Genomic DNA, 15,728 nt, shown 5'->3' with positions numbered 1-15,728 from the left:
ACATTAAAATTTAAAAAAACTTTATTAAAAAAATTTTTTTAACGTTTATTTATTTTTGAAAGTGTGAACAGAGGAGGGGCCAAGAGAAGTAGACACAGAATCTGAAGCAGGTTCCAGGCTCCGAGCTATCAGCACAGAGCCTGATGCAGGGCTTGAACTCACAAACTGTGAGTCAGACGCTTAACCGATTGAACCACCCAAGCGCCCCCCCAAAAAAATTTTTTTAATAATGGTGGATTTTTTTTTAAGTTTATTTATTGAGAGAGAGAGAGAAAGCACAAGTGATGGAGGGAGAGAGAGAGTGGGAGATAGATTTTCAAGCAGGCTCCACACTGTCAGTACAAAGCCCAACGTGGTGCTCGAACTCACAAATGTGACATCATGAGCTGAGCTAAAGTCAGGTGCTCCCCTTTTATTAAGATTTTATTTATTTCTTTTTCTTTTTTAACGCTTATTTATTTTTGAGAGACAGAGCATAAGTGGGAGAACGGCAGAGAGAGGAAGACACAGAATCCGAAGCAGGCTCCAGGTTCTGAACTGTCAGCACAGAGCCTGATGTGGGGCTCGAACCCACGAACTGTAAGACCATGACCTGGGCTGAAGTCAGAGGCTTAACCAACTGAGCCACCCAGGCGCCCCAGATTTTATTTTTAAGTAAGCTCTACACCCAATTGGGGTTTGAACTCACAACCTGAGATCTAGGGTTGCATGTTCTACTGACTGAGCCAGCCAGGTGCGGAGGCTGGCTTCTCGTTGCCTCTGCTCAAATAAGCTCCGTGGGTCTCATTTCCTAACTGTCTTGTTTCCCCACTCATAGACCCCTCCCGGTTCCTCCATTAAAACACACATTGCAGTGAGAAGTCTAGGGCTTTATTACACATGGAGCTGACTGCTAAGGAGCCCCCTCTTCCATCTTTCTTCTCCACTCTCTTCCGCTCGACACATTCCTACAGGGCAGCTCCCTAGGCCATTAAGGAAGAGGAATCTGAGAAAAGTGAGAGGGGCCAATGCCTTCTCCAAGGTCCTCTGAAATAACCAGAGTCCTTCTGGCTCCAGCTGAGAATCTTCTGGTAGGAGGCGTGGGGGTTTAGCTCTTATCTTCAAGGTCCTCCATGTCTACGTCTTGGGGGGCTTTTGTCTTCTTTTGCCGTTTGGGCTGTGGTTCACTAGTCCTGGCTTCCCTCGTGGGGGCTTCCACTGAGCAAAAGGAAAGAGGATGTGTGAAAGACCCTCAACGGATCCGGGCTGCCCCCCTCACCCTACCTCTGTGCCCCAGCCTCACCTTCCATGGCTGCTTTCTCTTTCTGGGCCAGTCGGATCTGCTGGAGGAGTTTTCTGCGCTTCTTCCCAGAGAGGGTAATGTTGGCACGTGCGCTGGACCTGAAGGGTTGGTGTCGGCAAAGATGTCCAGGTTAACCGGAGCCACCGTAGTCTGGAGTTGGCTATTGAAAACGCCTTTGGGGGCGCCTGGGTGGCTCAGTTGGTTAAGCACCTGCTCAGGTCATGATCTCGTAGTTCATGAGTTTGAGTCCCGCATTGGGCTCTGTGCTGACAGCTTGGAGCCTGGATCCTGCTTCGGATTCTGTGTCTCCCTCTCTCTCTCTCTGCCCCTCCTCTGCTCACGCTGTCTCTCTTTCTCTCTCAAATAAATAAAACATAAATAAAAACAAAAAGAAATGGTCTTTGGAGTCAAGTAAAAAGACTTTGAAAATCTGGGCTTTGAGGTAGTTGAGTTAAATCTCCCCAACAGTTAGCTATTAACATACTTAATACTACTCTCATACATTACATAGAGTACTTAACATTAAATGTTAAAGCATGGTATATAGCAAAAACTTGTAAGGGAAAGCTATTTTTCTCTTCTATCTTCAATACTTCTTTTTATTTTATCTTATTTTAAGTAGGCTCTATGCCCAATGTGGGGCTTGAACTCATGAACTGCGAAGATCAAGAGTTGCACGTTCTAGGGGCGCCTGGGTGGCTTAGTCGGTTAGGCGTCCAACTTTCGCTTGGGTCATGATCTCGCGGTTCGTGGGTTCGAGCCCCGCATCGAGCTCTGTGCTGACTGCCAGCTCAGAGCCTGGAGCCTGTTTCGGAGTCTGTATCTCCCTCTCTCTCTGACCCTCCCCTGCTCACGCTGTCTCTCTCTCTCTCTCTCCTAGAAATAAAAAAAAAAAAAAAAAAAAAGTTGCACATTCTATCAGCTGAGCCAGCGAGGCGCCCCTATTTTCAATACTTCTGACACCAGAAACGTGTGAGGCTTTCCCACATCAAGCCATTCTCAAATTCTCAGCGGACAGTGACTGAGAGTCCTATAAATTTAACTCAATTCTGACACCATCTACCGGGAGAGCAGCATCAGATCCCACAGGTTGGGGGCTCGGTCCCACAAGACAGCATTCCACTTCGGAGGCCAGTCCCTAGCCCAAGCTGTACTTCTGAATGACCAGCTATAAATCAAGGTTCTCATGATCCCCTTCTCAGGTTCCCTAATTTGCTAGAACAGCTCAGAGAACTCAGGGAAACATTTACTTGCATTTACTTATTTACCGCAAAAGTATTCAATTCAGAAACAGCCAGATGGAAGAGATGCATAGGGTAAGGTATGGGGAAGGGGCATGGAGTTTCCTTGCCCTCTCCAGGTGTGCTATCTCCCCAGCACCTAACCAGGCAACTCATCAGATCTCTGTTATTCAAGAGTTTTTATAGAACTTAATCTTCCCAGATGGGTGGAGCTTAAATTTCTAACCCTCACATCACCCCACCCTAAGTTATCATTAGCATAATCTTAAGTGTGCTCAAAGGGGCTCCCTATATGCCTTAAAAGACACTCCTGTCAGGGGCGCCTGGGTGGCTCAGTCAGTTAAGCGTCCTGGCTTCGGCTCAGGTCATGATCTCACGGTTCGTGGGTTCAAGCCCCGTGTCGGGCTCTGTGCTGACAGCTAGCTCAGAGTGTGGAGCCTGTTTCAGATTCTGTGTCTCCCTCTCTCTCTGACCCTCTCCTGCTCACGCTGTCTCTCTCTCTCAGAAATAAATAAAAAACATTAAAAAAAAAAAAGACCCTCCTGTCACTCAGGAAGTTTTAGGGGTTTTAGAAGTTCTGTGCCAGGAATCAGGGACAAAGACCAAATATTCTTCTAATTACACCACAAAATTGTAAATATTTACAGTGAAGTCAATGAAAGAATGGGATGGGAACTCTTCCCCAAGACCCAGGGTGCATTCACCGAGTGCATGCACCAATGTGTGTGCTTTAAATTAACTTATAGGGGCACCAGGGTGGCTCAGTTGGTTGAGTGTCTGACTCTTGGTTTTGGCTCAGGTGGTGATTCCATGGTAGTGGGAGGGAGCCCACAGTGGAGCTCAGCTGCGATGAGCGTGGAACCCGCTTAGGATTCATTCTCTCTCTCTCTCTCTCTCTCTCTCTCTCCTTCTGCCCCTCTCCTCCGCACACACTCTCTCAGAAATAAGAATATTTAGGGGTGCTTGGGTGCTCAGTTGGTTAATCTTCCTACTTTGGCTCAGGTCATGATCTCAGGTTTGTGGGTTCAAGCTCCGCCTCCACTCCGTGCTGACAGCTCAGAGCCCGGAGCCTGCTTCAGATTCTGTGTCTCCCTCTCTGCCCATCCCTCGCAAAAATAAATTTAAAATGTTTTAAAAAAGGAAAAAATACAAATTTTAAACATTTAAATTTACGTATACAAATCTATGTGACGGTACAACGTTATCTGGGGAGGTGGGTGTGTCAACAGTTCCCCTTAGATTCTTAGTCGTGTCCAAGACCCAAAGTGAGCTACCAGTGTTGTCGCAGGCTAGCGGACTGTAGCCACAAACACAGCGCACAAGGAAAGCGAGGTGGTAACTCGCAGCGGAGATCGACAGGGAGGGGGAAAGGGGACTCGGCGGAGGTGGGGGGGGGAGGAGCAAAGGGAAGAGAGTCTGGCACTCACGCCCGCTTCTTGAGGTGGTGCCGCGTGATCAGGCCTTCGTCTATCACAGCTCCGACCACCCGGTGCTTCAGTCGCCTCTCCCGGTTCAACACCCGCCGTCTCTTGAACAGCTTCTTCTTCAGCTCCTGACGGGGAGGAAGATGCTAATCAGACGCAAGCCGCGCACCGCGACCCAAGACCCCGCACCCGGCGACTCCGGCCCATGATCCCATCTTTAGCGAGATGAGAGGGCTCCAAGACGCGTGGGGAAACAAAGTCGGAGCTCCCACACAATCACCGTTCGGGGCCGGTTGATCTTTCCCCCGGGAGCCCCCATGGCCGCGCAGCGACCGTGGTTCCCTGCCGGCGTTTGGGCTCTGCGCAGGGTCCGCGTGGGCCCCGCCCCTCGGCCTCCGCGAGCCAATCGCAGCCCAGGGGCGGGTACTGAGGCTATATAAAGGAGCACGGCGGGGTCTTAGCTCTCTCCTCGGACAGCGGAAGGGTGGGTAGGTAGTCGGGTGTAGGAGCTACCGAACCTGGAGGGGGGTTCTGGGCGGGGCCTGCGCACCCTCCTTTTCTTGGCGGGGGTCGGGTGTGCGGTCCCGGCCCCCGTAATGTACGGAGGCAGACGGAAGGGCACCGGCCCCCTCGGCGTCATGTCTTCGGTGCCTGCGGCTTCCGGTCCGCGGGTTCTATCCTCAAGCGCCGGGACACCGGCTCCAAGGAGCTCGGCGGAACCGAGGTTCTGCAGGCTCCTCGCTGGGGTGCTCACACCTTCTCCTTTGATTTCAGGTCTGGGGAGCCGCCCCTGGAGCCGGAGCTGTCGTGTCCCCGGCCTCTTAAATTTCCCGTTGCAAACAATAAAGGCCTTTCCTACCGTAGTAGGTGTGTGTCTGCGTTTTTTCCGAGGTTGTCTTAGGGAGGCTGCACGCGTTATCCCACAAAGCGGAATTGCAGCTTTTCTCTTGGACCTCAGGCTCCTGCGGGAGTGCGGGCGACATTTCGCAGAAGGTTCTCTGGCCGACCTTGCCGGGATCTCCAGATGGCCGCGCTGCGCGCAACGCTCCACGTGGCGACCCTGGCGGCCGGGGCGCGCCGCGCTTTGTTGGGTAGGGAAGGTTGGCAGAATGGGAGGGCAAGGCGGGTTCGTAGTGACCCGGGAATCTAATTCCTGAAATTGTGATTCTCCAAACCCCAGGGCACCGGGGTTTTTTGGTTGTTGTTGGTTTGGTTTAGTTTTTTGCAGCACTGTGATGAAACTTGGGCGCCAGGTGACACATGTACTCCACTCGTGTCCACAGGCTCTCTGGCTGGTAGCTGCCTGGCCGACCGTCGCCTCTGGGATAAGCTCCATGGCGGTTTCCGAATCGGCAGCGTCCCCACGTTCGACTGGTTCTTTGGGTATGAGGAAGCCCAGGGGTTCCTTCTGCCGCTGCTTCAGGAGGCTCGGGCTGCCTATCCATTCCGGGTGTTGGACGTGGGCTGTGGGACCTCCAGCTTGTGTACAGGCCTCTACACCAAGTGTCCACATCCCGTCGATGTGCTGGGGGTGGACTTCTCTCCTGTGGCGGTGGACCACATGAACAGCCTCCTGGAAGGTGGCCACGGCCAAACACCCCTGTATCCTGGGCACCCTACCTCTCGACTGCAGTTCATTCAGGCTGATGCCCAGAACCTGGGCCCAGTGGCTTCCTCCGGCTCTTTCCAGCTAGTTCTGGATAAGGGCACCTGGGATGCTGTTGCCCGCGGTGGTCTGCCTGGGGCTTACCAGCTTCTGTCAGAATGCCTAAGGGTCCTAAGCCCCCAGGGGACCCTGATTCAGTTTTCAGATGAGGACCCTGATGTGCGGCTGCCCTGCCTGGAGCAAGGGTCCCAAGGCTGGACTGTGACTGTGCAGGAGCTAGGCCCTTTCCGGGGCATCCCCTACTTTGCTTACTTGGTTCAAGGTTCTCGTTAAAGACTTTACTTCTGACTCTAATTTTTCCGTTGGGTGAGGAGAGAGGTGGATAGGATTTTTTTTTTTTCATCCTTTGTATGACAGCTGGGAAGCAAGGATTTGAGGCCTGGCCTCCATGTTTACTAGCCATGTGCACATATTCTGGATGTTTCTGTGCCCCAGTTTACACCTCTGCAAGGCAGGAATAATAGGTGGAGTTGGGATTACATACAATGTTAGGTGAAACATTGAGTACTCAGCAATGCCAGGCACAAGATGTGTGCTAAATAGAGAAGGCGCAACGGACCATTCTCTAACCCCAACTAACTGCAGTTCCTAAGGACACATACAGGAGTTTGTTTTTGTTTTTTAAACTGTTTTGTTTTCAATCTAAATCCCAGCACTGACAGACTCGGGTGAGCCAGCGGCCTAATCTCCAAGCCTCACCACCCTCAGCCTGTGAAAGGGGGAGATTTACAGGACAGCGAGGAGGGCCTCGTAACAAGCTTCACTGAAATGTTAAGGGAGAGAGAACAGATACTTACCCTCAAAGCTCCTGGGAGGCAGGAGATGCGAATATTCCACAAAGCAGCTTCTATACACTTGGGAGCCTGTTGCTGTGTTCCAGAGAAGACAGGGGTTGGAGGCTTCCTGATACTCTGTGTCCTCGGGAATCCAGGAGACCTCTTGCTCTACTTGTTCCTGTCCCCAGCTGAGTTCTGGGTTAAAGGTTCTTAAGGGAGATCTGGGGTCCAGTGGGCTCCAAGTCCAGCCTTGGGGAGAGGGGAGTTGAAGAGCCCATTAAAAGTGAAAGGTATTCCTGGGGGCACCTGGGTGGTAGGTCAGTTAAGCATCCTACTTCTGCTCAGGTCATGATCTCCCCGTCGGTGAGTTTGAGCTACACATTGGGCTCTATGCTGACAGCTCAGCCCTTTGACTGGTTCAGATTGTCTCCCTCTCTGCCGCTCTCCCACCCATGTGCACGCTTGCGTGTGCGCTGTTTCTCAAAAATATTTTTTAAAAAGTGAAAAGTATTCCTGATATGTTACTGATTTTTTTGAAAGAGGAAACAAATTTGTGTGATTTTTCTTTTTTAGTTATGAGAAAGTAATACAGGGGCACCTGGGTGGCTCAGCCGGTTAGGCATCCAACTTCGGCTCAGGTCATGATCTCACGGTTTGTGGGTTTGAGCCCCGCATCAGGCTCTGTGCTGACAGCTAGCTCAGAGCCTGGAGCCTGCTTCGGATTCTGTGTATCTCTGACTCACCCCTGTTCACACTCTCTCTCAGAAATAAATAAAACATTTTAAAGAAAGGAAGTAATACAGCATTTGTGATTAAGAGCCTAATTTCATGGTCCCGTTTCCTCAGGATAAAAGGGTCTCCCCCACTGGGTTCTGAAAATCATGAGATAAAAGCATTTAGCACAGTGCCTGGCCCACTGTAAATGCTAGTAAATAAGCTTTTTATAACAGTATCAGATGGGGGAAATTCTGGAAGAAAAGGCATCCAAAATGTAACCTCTCTGGGTAGTCAATTTGGGATAATTTTATTACCTTTCATCCCCACACACACAACAATGTAAATATTTTGAAAAATTAAGTATATTTTTAAAATAATTAAAAGGCATCACCCATCTGAATTACAACTTCCCTCTAGAGTTCAACTTTAGGGGCACCTGGGTGGCTCAGTTCAACTCAGGTCATCATCTCATGGTCTGTGGGTTCGAGCCCTGCATCAGGCTCTGTGCTGACCGCTCAGAGCCTGGAGCCTACTTCAGATTCCGTGTCTCCCTCTCTCTTCTGCTTGTGTTCTTTCTACCAAAAATAAGTAAACCTAAAAAAATTTTTTTAAATAAAAAAATAAAGTTCAACCTTTCCAGACACCTTGACTTTTCGCTCTACCTCTTTGTCATTCTTAACTACATTTACTAAGCATCTACTGTGAGCCTCGTACTGCGTAACGCAGGGGATACTGAGTTTTCTAACCGGACCCTGCCCAGAACATCCAGGTGGCAAGGGCCCCACTGAAGCAGCCGCCTCCCTCACCTGCCTCTTCACTTTGGTCCTGGAAGAAGACCTCGGCCTCCTCTTCCTCATCAGTGAGCAGCAGCAGTTCCTCATGTGGCCAGCCAAGCTCGCCGCTCTCTTCACTCCCCTCAGAGGTTTCCACCACAACAGAGGGCAGGCGGGTCTTTTGAGAGATCTCCTAAATCAGGACAGCAGGGTGCTTGGACCAAATTGGAGGATGAGACAGCAGCAGGTCACAGGGTAGGGGAGTACTAACCTGAACATCCTGGTGACCTTCAACCCTGCCAATTTCTCTGTCCTTCCACAGGGGGCTGGTCAGCTTAGAACTTTCGGGGTGCTGTGAGGAGCCTGGGCTATCTCTAGACCAAGGCCCATCCTCGCTGCTCCCTGGCATAAGGGCCATGGGTGCTAATTCTTAAGAGGGCAGAGTGGTTGAACTCAAAGTGGAGTACCCCTACTCAGGACACCCCACAGACTGCTCCTTTAATCTTTGGAGCCTGGCCCCTAATCACTTCTGAGAAGAGAATGACAAGCTAGGAGATTATGGGCCTTCCAGGGGAGGGGAAAATCCCAAGAGGTGGGATAGGAGATTTAGGTCTCACTCCCTGGTGTCACTGGGAAAGGCAGGAGGGGCAGGAGTCAACAAGGGCATCTGGATTAAAGCCCTGTGAGTGAAGAGCTTTGCTAACAAACTTGGAATTTTCCTGATTCCTTTGCTTACTGGGTCTCCCAATTTGACGTTTCTTTGTGTCTTACTTAATGAATATTTATAGGGTGTTTAATATTTACCAGTAACTGTTTTTAAATGCTTTATATATAAACTCATCTAATTTTATCTTAAAACTATGAGATAGATAGGCATTGGCCCCATTTTCTGATGCAGAAACCAGGGCACAAAGAACTTAAATGATTTGCTCAGAGCCACACAACAGAAAGGTGCTTTCTTCTCCAAACTAGAACTCAGTGTGTTACTCCAAATCCAGAGGTTTCATGTCGGGGGGTGGGGTCGGGGAGCCAAGGGTTTCCCATGAGGAGAAAACAACAAATTTACTCTCAACACGTTAATTTAACAAGTAAAGCAAAAAAAAAAAAACCAAACAAACAACAACAACAACAACAACAAAAACCCAGAAATATATCTTTCCCCCCACCCAGTACATTTGGCTTTGAGTTTTTGTTCAGAAGTTAAGGGGATTTGGAGTGGATCAACAGACTGATGTAAGTATCTGGATGTCCAGTATGTGGTGTACTGAGAAAGCACACGTTACTGTAGGAAGCTACAGAGCACAGCCCGAGCCCTGTATCCACCAGGAAATTTGAGATTTTGGAAATGGACAGCTGTAAGTCCCACAGCAACCATGAGGACACGCACTCCGACACGCACGCTCCCTGTAGCAATCCCACCCTGGCCTTCATGACAATGGGTCCCGTGCTCGGGCCTCGACGCCAACGCTTCTGGACGCTCTCAAGCTTCCCAGTTAAACCCAGTTTTGTTTTGTTTTTTAAGACCCAGGCGCTCTAGGTTCGAGTTTCACCGAGCGGCCCTCTCTAGCCCGACCCCGTCTCTATGGTTTCCGCCGCGGGCCGCTCTAGCCTCCGCGGGGGCGGGGGCGGGGGCGGGGGCGGGCGGCGAGACGCCAAGGTCCGCTTTCTCCCGGGAGCGCCTCGCCGGTCGGCTCTCGGCCATGGAGACCTTGCGCAAAGCGCTGATCGTGGGTGCCCTTCTGGGCGCCGGGGCTGGCGTGGGATCCGCGCTCTTTGTCCTCGTGACCCCGGGAGAGCAGCAGATGCAGGCGATGCTGAAGGTGGGGAGCGATTGGAAGTCCGAGGAGGGGTGGTCGGGCGGAGAGCGCCGGGCTGGGGGAGTCAGGACTGCGAACCTCTCTTCCCTTCCCGCCCGCAGGAGATGCCGGAGCAAGACCCGCGGCGCAGGGAGGAGGCGGCCAGGACCAAAGAGTTAGTGCTGGCCACTCTGCAGGAGGCAGCGGCCACGCAAGAGAACGTGGCCTGGAGGAAGAACTGGATGGGCGGCGGCGGCGGCGGCGGCAAGTCCGCGTGAGCTGGGACTTCCGTCGTGGGCGCGGGGACCTTGCTCCCGCGCAAGAGTCAGAGGCCGCCTTTCTCCTCCGTGAGCCCAGCGGGGAGTCCGCATCGAGGATGCCGCGCCCGGGCCTCCCGGAGCCCCTGAGGAGCAGCTGTCGGGTGAGCACGTCCCTCCTCAAAAGCTGCACTGACTTGAACGTCCTACGTCGCGGGCGGGGGCGTCGGATATGGCGAACTCAAGGAACCAATAAATCACGTTCCTCCGTCAAGTCAGTGAGCACTGCTGTCTGGCGCCTATAAATGTCTAGAGTGTTCTGGGGGTCCGTGCTGGGGATGCGGATGACTGTGGCTCCCACCTGCCCCGCAGCGACCACATGCTCAAAACACAAGTCATGTGATCTGTTCAAGCGTACTTTCGATGATAACCAAGTGACATTCTTGAAATCAGAACTATGGTGGAAAATCCTGTAGCAAATGGTGCCCTGTCCTGTGAGGTTGGAGAGGGGCTTATAGCATTCAGCGTGTGCTGTGATGCTTTCTGGGGCCATTGAACCTTTGGAGGCCAATTTGCTAGGGGTGAAAGGAGCATGCGTTCAGTCAGACAGATCTTGATTAAAGTCCTCCATGTTACAAAACCTCTTGGAGCCACAGTCCTGTTACATAAAAGGTGACAATTATCTTGAGGTTTGTTGTAAAAAGATTCTCTTAGAATTGTAAAGTGCAGTGCTTGGCACAGACCAGCCTTTGGATGTAGGTGGTGGGATTTTTTTCCTCTTCCAGGTTTTCACTGTAGTCGCTTGTAATCCCTGAATCTAGTCTTGGGATCTCTGAGGGAACGAGATAAAGCTGGCAGTTGGGTCTCTCCCTACAGCCAAGTCCAGCAGTTCATTTCCCGGTGGTCTATATGACATCCTGTGGTTCCAAAGAAGATGGCAATTGAGGGGTGGGGGGGGAATCTGCTTTTATTTATTCATTTAAGAGAGTGTGCGCGCACACAGGGGAGAGAGGGAGAGAATGTTTTTTTTTTTTTAATTTTTATTTATTTTTAGGGGCGCCTGGGTGGTTGTCAGTTGAGTGACCGACTTCAGCTCAGGTCATGATCTCGCGGTTTGCCAGTTCGGGCCCCATGTCGGACTCTGTGCTGACAGCTTGCTCAGAGCCTGGAACCTGCTTCGCATTCTGTGTCATCTCTCTCTGCCCCGCCCCCGTTCGTGCTTTGTCTCTCAATAATAAATAAGTGTAAAAGAAATTTAAAAAGTAAAATTTTTATTTATTTTTAGAGATACGGAGTGCAAGTCGGGGGCGGTGCAGAGAGAGAGAGAGAGATACAGAATCTGAAGTAGGCTCCAGGCTCTGAGCTGACAGCACTGAGCCCGACAGGGGCTCAAACCCATGAATCATGAGATCATGACCTGAGCTGAAGTCAGACACTTAACCAACCGAGCCTCCCAGGCGCCTCCAAAGAGAATCTCAAGCAGCTTCCTCACTCAGCATGGAGCCCCCCACAGGGCTCAAGCCCAAGACCTTGGGATCATTACCTGAGCCGAAATCAAGAGTGGGACGCTCAATGGACTGAGCCACCCAGGTGCCCCTTTTATTTAAGTAAACCCAGGACACTAAATAAAGCTTGGTAACACTGAAGTGTAAAACCCAGACGGTGCACTGGCGCGGATTTCACCCGATGGATGGTGAAGTACTAAGCCAGACACACTTGTTATGTGTGATCTTTGGTTTAACCGTGGCCTCTTTCCTAGCAGGGGAATGAAAGGGAAAGATCAGCAGCTGTTTGAGGGAGCTCTAGGATGAGAGCAGCAGCCAGGGGCTATTGGTGATGAAGGAACTTGGGAAGTTCGGAGCCCGAACCCTAGAGTCAGGCTCCCCAGACGTGTCCAGGTTCTGTGGTCCGCCACCTGTTGGTTTCCGCAAGTCACCCACTTTGGTGTCCTAGTCTCTAAAATGGGATGATTGGGGGCACCTGGCTGGCTTGGTAGGAAGAGCACGTGACTCTTGATCTCGGGGTTGTGAGTTCAAGCTGCATTATCGGGTGTAGAGATTAAATAAAAACCTTAATAAAAATAAAATAAAGATGGCATAACTGTACCAACGCCCAGATAACTGCCTTCCTAGCTCTGTTAATACACATACAGCACTTACGACTGGGGGGTACATATTAGGTACTTCATACTTTTTGGTAAAGAGTAAATGCAGCTGTGAACGTCACAGAAGTACTCCTCAACCTTTATGAATGGCCACATTGGAAAAAAATTACCGTTTTTTTCTTTTATTTATTTTGAGAGGGAGCACGTACGTGAGTAGGGGAAGGGCAGAGGGAGAGCAGGGAAGAGAGAATTCCAAGCAAGCTCCACACTGTCACTGCAGAGCCCAATGTGGGGCTCAAACTCCTGAACCAGGAGATCATGACCTGAGCCAAAGTCGGACACTTAACTGACTGAGCCACCCAGGGGCCTCCTACAAAAATTGATTTCTAAACTTATTTTTTAAAAAACTTTGAGAGATCATGTGCGCGTGAGTTAGGGGCAGAGGAGAGAGAATCCCAAGCAGGTTCCACACTTTCTGCACAGAGCCTGATGCAGGGCCGTACCCACGGACCATGAGATCATGACCTGAGCTGAAGTCAGACGCTTAACCGAGCCACCCAGGCGCCATTACTCTTTTAATAGCTAATACTCATTGGGAACGTATTAAGTGCCAGGAACTAAACTAAAGCACCCTTTATCAGCATTACATAACACCCATAACAAGCTGAATTAATAGGTCCTATCATCCCTGTTTTAGTAAGAAGTAACTAGGTAGGCGGGCTTCCAGAAGTCAAGATGGGAGGCGGAGGGGTGCAAAAAACAAAACAAACAAAGGCACATAAGTAAGGGTCTCAGGCTTATGACTGCCTTCCCCATAGGAGCAAAACGTGCTACTCATCGTACTCCCCACCCCCAATGCTGCTCTTAACTTCCCAAATAAAAATACCCAGAGACTGTAATCAAGGTTTCCTCGTTGGAAACTGAAGATGAAAAATAAGGTCTATTCTAAGTGCCTTCCCGTTAGCTTCTTCCTCTGCCTGAGTTTTGTCCCTCCCAGCCGTGCAGGAAGGAGTCAGGCACGTACAGAACTCAGAGGGCCTATTTATTAGGAAGGAGATGTCAGTGCTTTATCAAACATGAAGAGGTCGGAGAGGGATGGTGGGATGAAGGCCTCTCAGCTGGGACATTTCTTGGCCACAATGAGGACAGCAGAAGGCACAAGTCCTGAAGACGAGAAAACAGGTCTGACCACAAAGATCCTTGCCTTTTGCCCCCCAACGTTTCTGGCTGCATACCGCCTCCACAAAGTCCCTTCCCCGTGGCATTCTGTCCTTTCTCAGGCATCCCCGCCCCTCCCCCAAGTCTGGAGTCTGGTCCCACGTGTCATACCCAGCTCCTGCAGAGGCCGTTCCATGTCAGCCTCTGAGAAGGCCCGCCGGGGGAAGCCACTGAGCAACTGCACGGGGTCCTGGTCCCCTCCAGGTTCTTCTCCGCGGTGGAGCTCCACATAGAGCCTCACAGCTGCCAGCTGTTCCCGGGCCTGGAACGTCTGGGTCAGCGACGTCCCGTCTGGCAGCCTGACCTAGAGGGGGAGCGTGAGACACGGTACTGTGAGCATCAAAACTGAGTGAGGCGCTCCGAGTATCGAGTAAGGAAAAGAAGCATGGCAAAGCTGCCTTCTGCATCCTCTTAGACTGAACCGGCGTAATTACGCTTTAAAAGCACCTAATGAACCACCACTTCTGCTGTGTTTCACTAAGCACTGAAGAGAGGCTCCCAGCTTCCTCTTTTAACAAAGACAGCAGCATCCAAAAACCTCTAGGTAAATACCGCGCCCCGCAAACAGCTGTGTAATAAGCGAAATGAAAACAGGACCAAATGAAAAGGCCCTTGCTGAGTAAGACGGAAGTGTGGATTTAAATAAGACTGGAGCAAGGGAAATTCGATCTTTCCTGAGAGTAGAGGAGGTAGGGTTTCAAAAGTCATCTACAAAGAAGGGAGACATCTGGCGAAGGCAACATCACCGAAAAAAGCTCTGAGCCAGGTACCTTTGAGGCGGACAAAGGGGCCCCAGAAGCAAGACAGGAATTAGAATCGGTACCTGTATGCGACACTGGTCATATTCCCGCTTGGTGGGAGGCTCCTGGCTGGGAGAGGAGGGAACAGGACCTGGCTCTGCTGGTGGCGATGGCCGAGAACCCACGCTCCCACCGTACTGTTGGACGGAGGAAAACACCGATCAGGCTCGCCCACTCTTAAGAGTAACGCTGGACGCCCGTCCTCCTCTGAACCTAGAAAAGGGTTTCTACTTGCCTACCTACTTCATCACCCCAGTGCTTTCCCAATCACCTACCTTCTTGGCTCTCTCTGCTTTGTCTCTTTCAATCTTTTCTCGGACTCTTTGTCTGGAATGCAGACAGGAAGAAAGTAGGTCGGAACACTGACAAAGCAAATCTAGATTCCTTTCTCCGCTACCAGCCATATCCCCAGCACCCGGACCTGGCTGCTAACTCTTCAGCCTTCTCCCTCCTCCGCTCCTCAGCAGCCCGGCGCATCTCATCCTCCTGGAGCCGCTGTCGAGCGGCTGATAACTCTTGCCCCTGTTTCCTGCGCTGCCGTTCCCGTTCCAATGCCTCTCGCTCCTCTCTTTCTTCCCGCTCCCGCTGCTTCTGGGCCACCAGCTCCAACATCCTGTGTTGCAGAAAGGAAACAGCTCAAAAGAAATGGACACTGGTTGAGAAGGGGAGTTTGTAAGGATCCTAAATGAAACCAGGGAACATGGGGCCCAAAAGAAATGACAGGAACAAAGAGGAAACCGTCAAGGAAGGACAGCGGGCAAGCGGGAAGGTCCAGGTTCTTTGATCAGACTCGTGCAGCATGCAAACGTGGAAGGCGACGCCCAGAAATGTGACATTGTTCGTTACTATACCTTTTAGTCTGTTCCTGTCTCTCCTCTTCACTCAAAACGGGTTTGCCTTCTCCGGCGGTAGAGCTGGTTCCTACAAACAAGCAATCGGTGTTACTGTCCGTTCATCCTCCTCGAGCCCTCGTGAATAATCACATTGTGTCCCTCGGTCAGGACCTTGAGGGCCACCTTGCTCCGAGGAGGTGGGTTCCCGGCCCAGGACATGTCCAAGAGGGGTCGCTAGCGGCTCGTCTACATCGGGGTCTTCTTCGTGCTCCATCAACCTGGCAGGGGAAGTCGGGAGGGACGTTAACAACGAGGCTGCCACTTCCAGCAGTTCCCAAGTCCCCTGCGACCCGGTCTGAGCGCTCACCAGTCCATTGCAGCCTCGATGCCCTGGTTCCCCGTGAGGGCCAGAGCCTTCTCCCTGGGGGCAGAAACACCGTGAATAGCGCCCGCGAGCCATGGTGCGGATCAGGCTGGGGCGTGGAGCCTGACACCAGGCTGGGGGAAAGGCGCAGCCAGGTCCGCGATCCCCGCGGGCCAGGGTTAGGGGGGCTCCCTTACGCGCGTCCCCTAGGGAAGCCCATCTCGATGAGACTCTCCAGAGCCGTCAGCTCCGCCATGGCGCCACCACCGCCGCTTCCGCGGGGACCTGGAGGCGGGCGAGAAGGAGGGAGAAGGAAGGTCAGCGCTGGGGTGGCCCCCGGGCCGCGCACGGTGCCGCGCCCGACGGCCCAGCCGGGCGTTCTCTTACTTACCCGGCTCTGGCCCCGCCGCGGACACAGACGAGAAGAAAGCCGAGGGGAAGCGGAAGTGCCCGGATCTGTTTGGGTCACGTGGGGGA

The 15,728-nt window shown here is 51.8% G+C and overlaps 4 protein-coding genes and 1 non-coding gene across 8 annotated transcripts; 3 read left to right on the top strand and 2 right to left on the bottom strand.

The window, feature by feature from the left end:
* Positions 1 to 1,137: 1,137 nt before the first annotated feature.
* LBHD1 (LBH domain containing 1) lies at positions 1,138 to 8,297 on the bottom strand. Its single transcript, XM_039257710.1, has 6 exons — positions 8,151 to 8,297; positions 7,913 to 8,072; positions 6,411 to 6,638; positions 3,951 to 4,075; positions 1,283 to 1,380; positions 1,138 to 1,197 (listed from the first exon to the last, which is right to left on the bottom strand). Exons 1-6 carry the CDS (start codon positions 8,295 to 8,297, stop codon positions 1,167 to 1,169), a joined length of 789 nt encoding a protein of 262 aa, XP_039113641.1. The 3' UTR covers positions 1,138 to 1,166.
* Positions 4,361 to 6,437, top strand: CSKMT (citrate synthase lysine methyltransferase). 3 transcript variants are annotated; one of them, XM_039257708.1, is made up of 4 exons: positions 4,361 to 4,435; positions 4,722 to 4,814; positions 4,906 to 5,038; positions 5,231 to 6,437. In XM_039257708.1, exons 3-4 carry the CDS (start codon positions 4,972 to 4,974, stop codon positions 5,884 to 5,886), a joined length of 723 nt encoding a protein of 240 aa, XP_039113639.1. In that variant the 5' UTR covers positions 4,361 to 4,435; positions 4,722 to 4,814; positions 4,906 to 4,971; the 3' UTR covers positions 5,887 to 6,437. The 3 variants fall into 3 exon arrangements, with proteins under 3 accessions (XP_039113639.1, XP_039113638.1, XP_039113636.1); XM_039257707.1 differs by having other exon boundaries at positions 4,722 to 5,038; XM_039257705.1 differs by lacking the exons at positions 4,361 to 4,435; positions 4,906 to 5,038 and having other exon boundaries at positions 4,444 to 4,814.
* On the top strand, positions 4,498 to 4,645 carry LOC120249229. The gene has a single exon (XR_005532808.1). It is a non-coding gene; the product is annotated as a small nucleolar RNA SNORA57 (small nucleolar RNA).
* Positions 8,298 to 9,510: 1,213 nt separating the features above from the next.
* Positions 9,511 to 10,214, top strand: LOC120249204 (ubiquinol-cytochrome-c reductase complex assembly factor 3). The gene is made up of 2 exons (XM_039257709.1): positions 9,511 to 9,699; positions 9,798 to 10,214. Exons 1-2 carry the CDS (start codon positions 9,580 to 9,582, stop codon positions 9,951 to 9,953), a joined length of 276 nt encoding a protein of 91 aa, XP_039113640.1. The 5' UTR covers positions 9,511 to 9,579; the 3' UTR covers positions 9,954 to 10,214.
* Positions 10,215 to 13,057: 2,843 nt separating this feature from the next.
* Positions 13,058 to 15,728, bottom strand: UBXN1 (UBX domain protein 1). Of its 2 annotated transcripts, none has more exons than XM_039257737.1 (10): positions 15,643 to 15,728; positions 15,449 to 15,536; positions 15,255 to 15,308; positions 15,071 to 15,165; positions 14,906 to 14,975; positions 14,476 to 14,667; positions 14,330 to 14,381; positions 14,078 to 14,191; positions 13,366 to 13,558; positions 13,058 to 13,200 (listed from the first exon to the last, which is right to left on the bottom strand). In XM_039257737.1, the coding sequence occupies exons 2-10, from the start codon at positions 15,505 to 15,507 to the stop codon at positions 13,151 to 13,153; spliced, it is 879 nt and encodes a 292-aa protein (XP_039113668.1). In that variant the 5' UTR covers positions 15,508 to 15,536; positions 15,643 to 15,728; the 3' UTR covers positions 13,058 to 13,150. The 2 variants fall into 2 exon arrangements, with proteins under 2 accessions (XP_039113668.1, XP_039113667.1); XM_039257736.1 differs by having other exon boundaries at positions 15,059 to 15,165; positions 15,643 to 15,727.

The sequence above is a fragment of the Hyaena hyaena genome, unplaced genomic scaffold (assembly GCF_003009895.1).
Source record: "Hyaena hyaena isolate Hyena2069 unplaced genomic scaffold, ASM300989v1 scaffold_632, whole genome shotgun sequence".
In the NCBI taxonomy this organism is placed as follows: domain Eukaryota; kingdom Metazoa; phylum Chordata; class Mammalia; order Carnivora; family Hyaenidae; genus Hyaena; species Hyaena hyaena.
This window is presented reverse-complemented; position numbering and strand designations above follow the sequence as displayed.

Bases quoted from the DNA above. Each gene is read 5' to 3' on its own strand.
- CSKMT (XM_039257705.1), top strand. From the start codon at position 4,544: ATGTACGGAGGCAGACGGAAGGGCACCGGCCCCCTCGGCGTCATGTCT. The intron at 4,815-5,230 runs GTGTGTGTCTGC...TCGTGTCCACAG, and splicing joins GGCCTTTCCTACCGTAGTAG to GCTCTCTGGCTGGTAGCTGC.
- LBHD1 (XM_039257710.1), bottom strand. From the start codon at position 8,297: ATGGCCCTTATGCCAGGGAGCAGCGAGGATGGGCCTTGGTCTAGAGAT. The intron at 4,076-6,410 runs GTAAGTATCTGT...CCTCCCCGTCAG, and splicing joins GCCTCCCAGGAGCTTTGAGG to GAGCTGAAGAAGAAGCTGTT. The intron at 1,381-3,950 runs GTGAGTGCCAGA...CCAACCCTTCAG, and splicing joins CACCACCTCAAGAAGCGGGC to GTCCAGCGCACGTGCCAACA.
- LOC120249204 (XM_039257709.1), top strand. From the start codon at position 9,580: ATGGAGACCTTGCGCAAAGCGCTGATCGTGGGTGCCCTTCTGGGCGCC. The intron at 9,700-9,797 runs GTGGGGAGCGAT...TCCCGCCCGCAG, and splicing joins AGATGCAGGCGATGCTGAAG to GAGATGCCGGAGCAAGACCC.
- UBXN1 (XM_039257736.1), bottom strand. From the start codon at position 15,507: ATGGCGGAGCTGACGGCTCTGGAGAGTCTCATCGAGATGGGCTTCCCT. The intron at 14,382-14,475 runs GTCCGGGTGCTG...TCTGCATTCCAG, and splicing joins GCTGAAGAGTTAGCAGCCAG to ACAAAGAGTCCGAGAAAAGA. The intron at 13,559-14,077 runs GTACCGATTCTA...CTCCCCCTCTAG, and splicing joins ATGACCAGTGTCGCATACAG to GTCAGGCTGCCAGACGGGAC.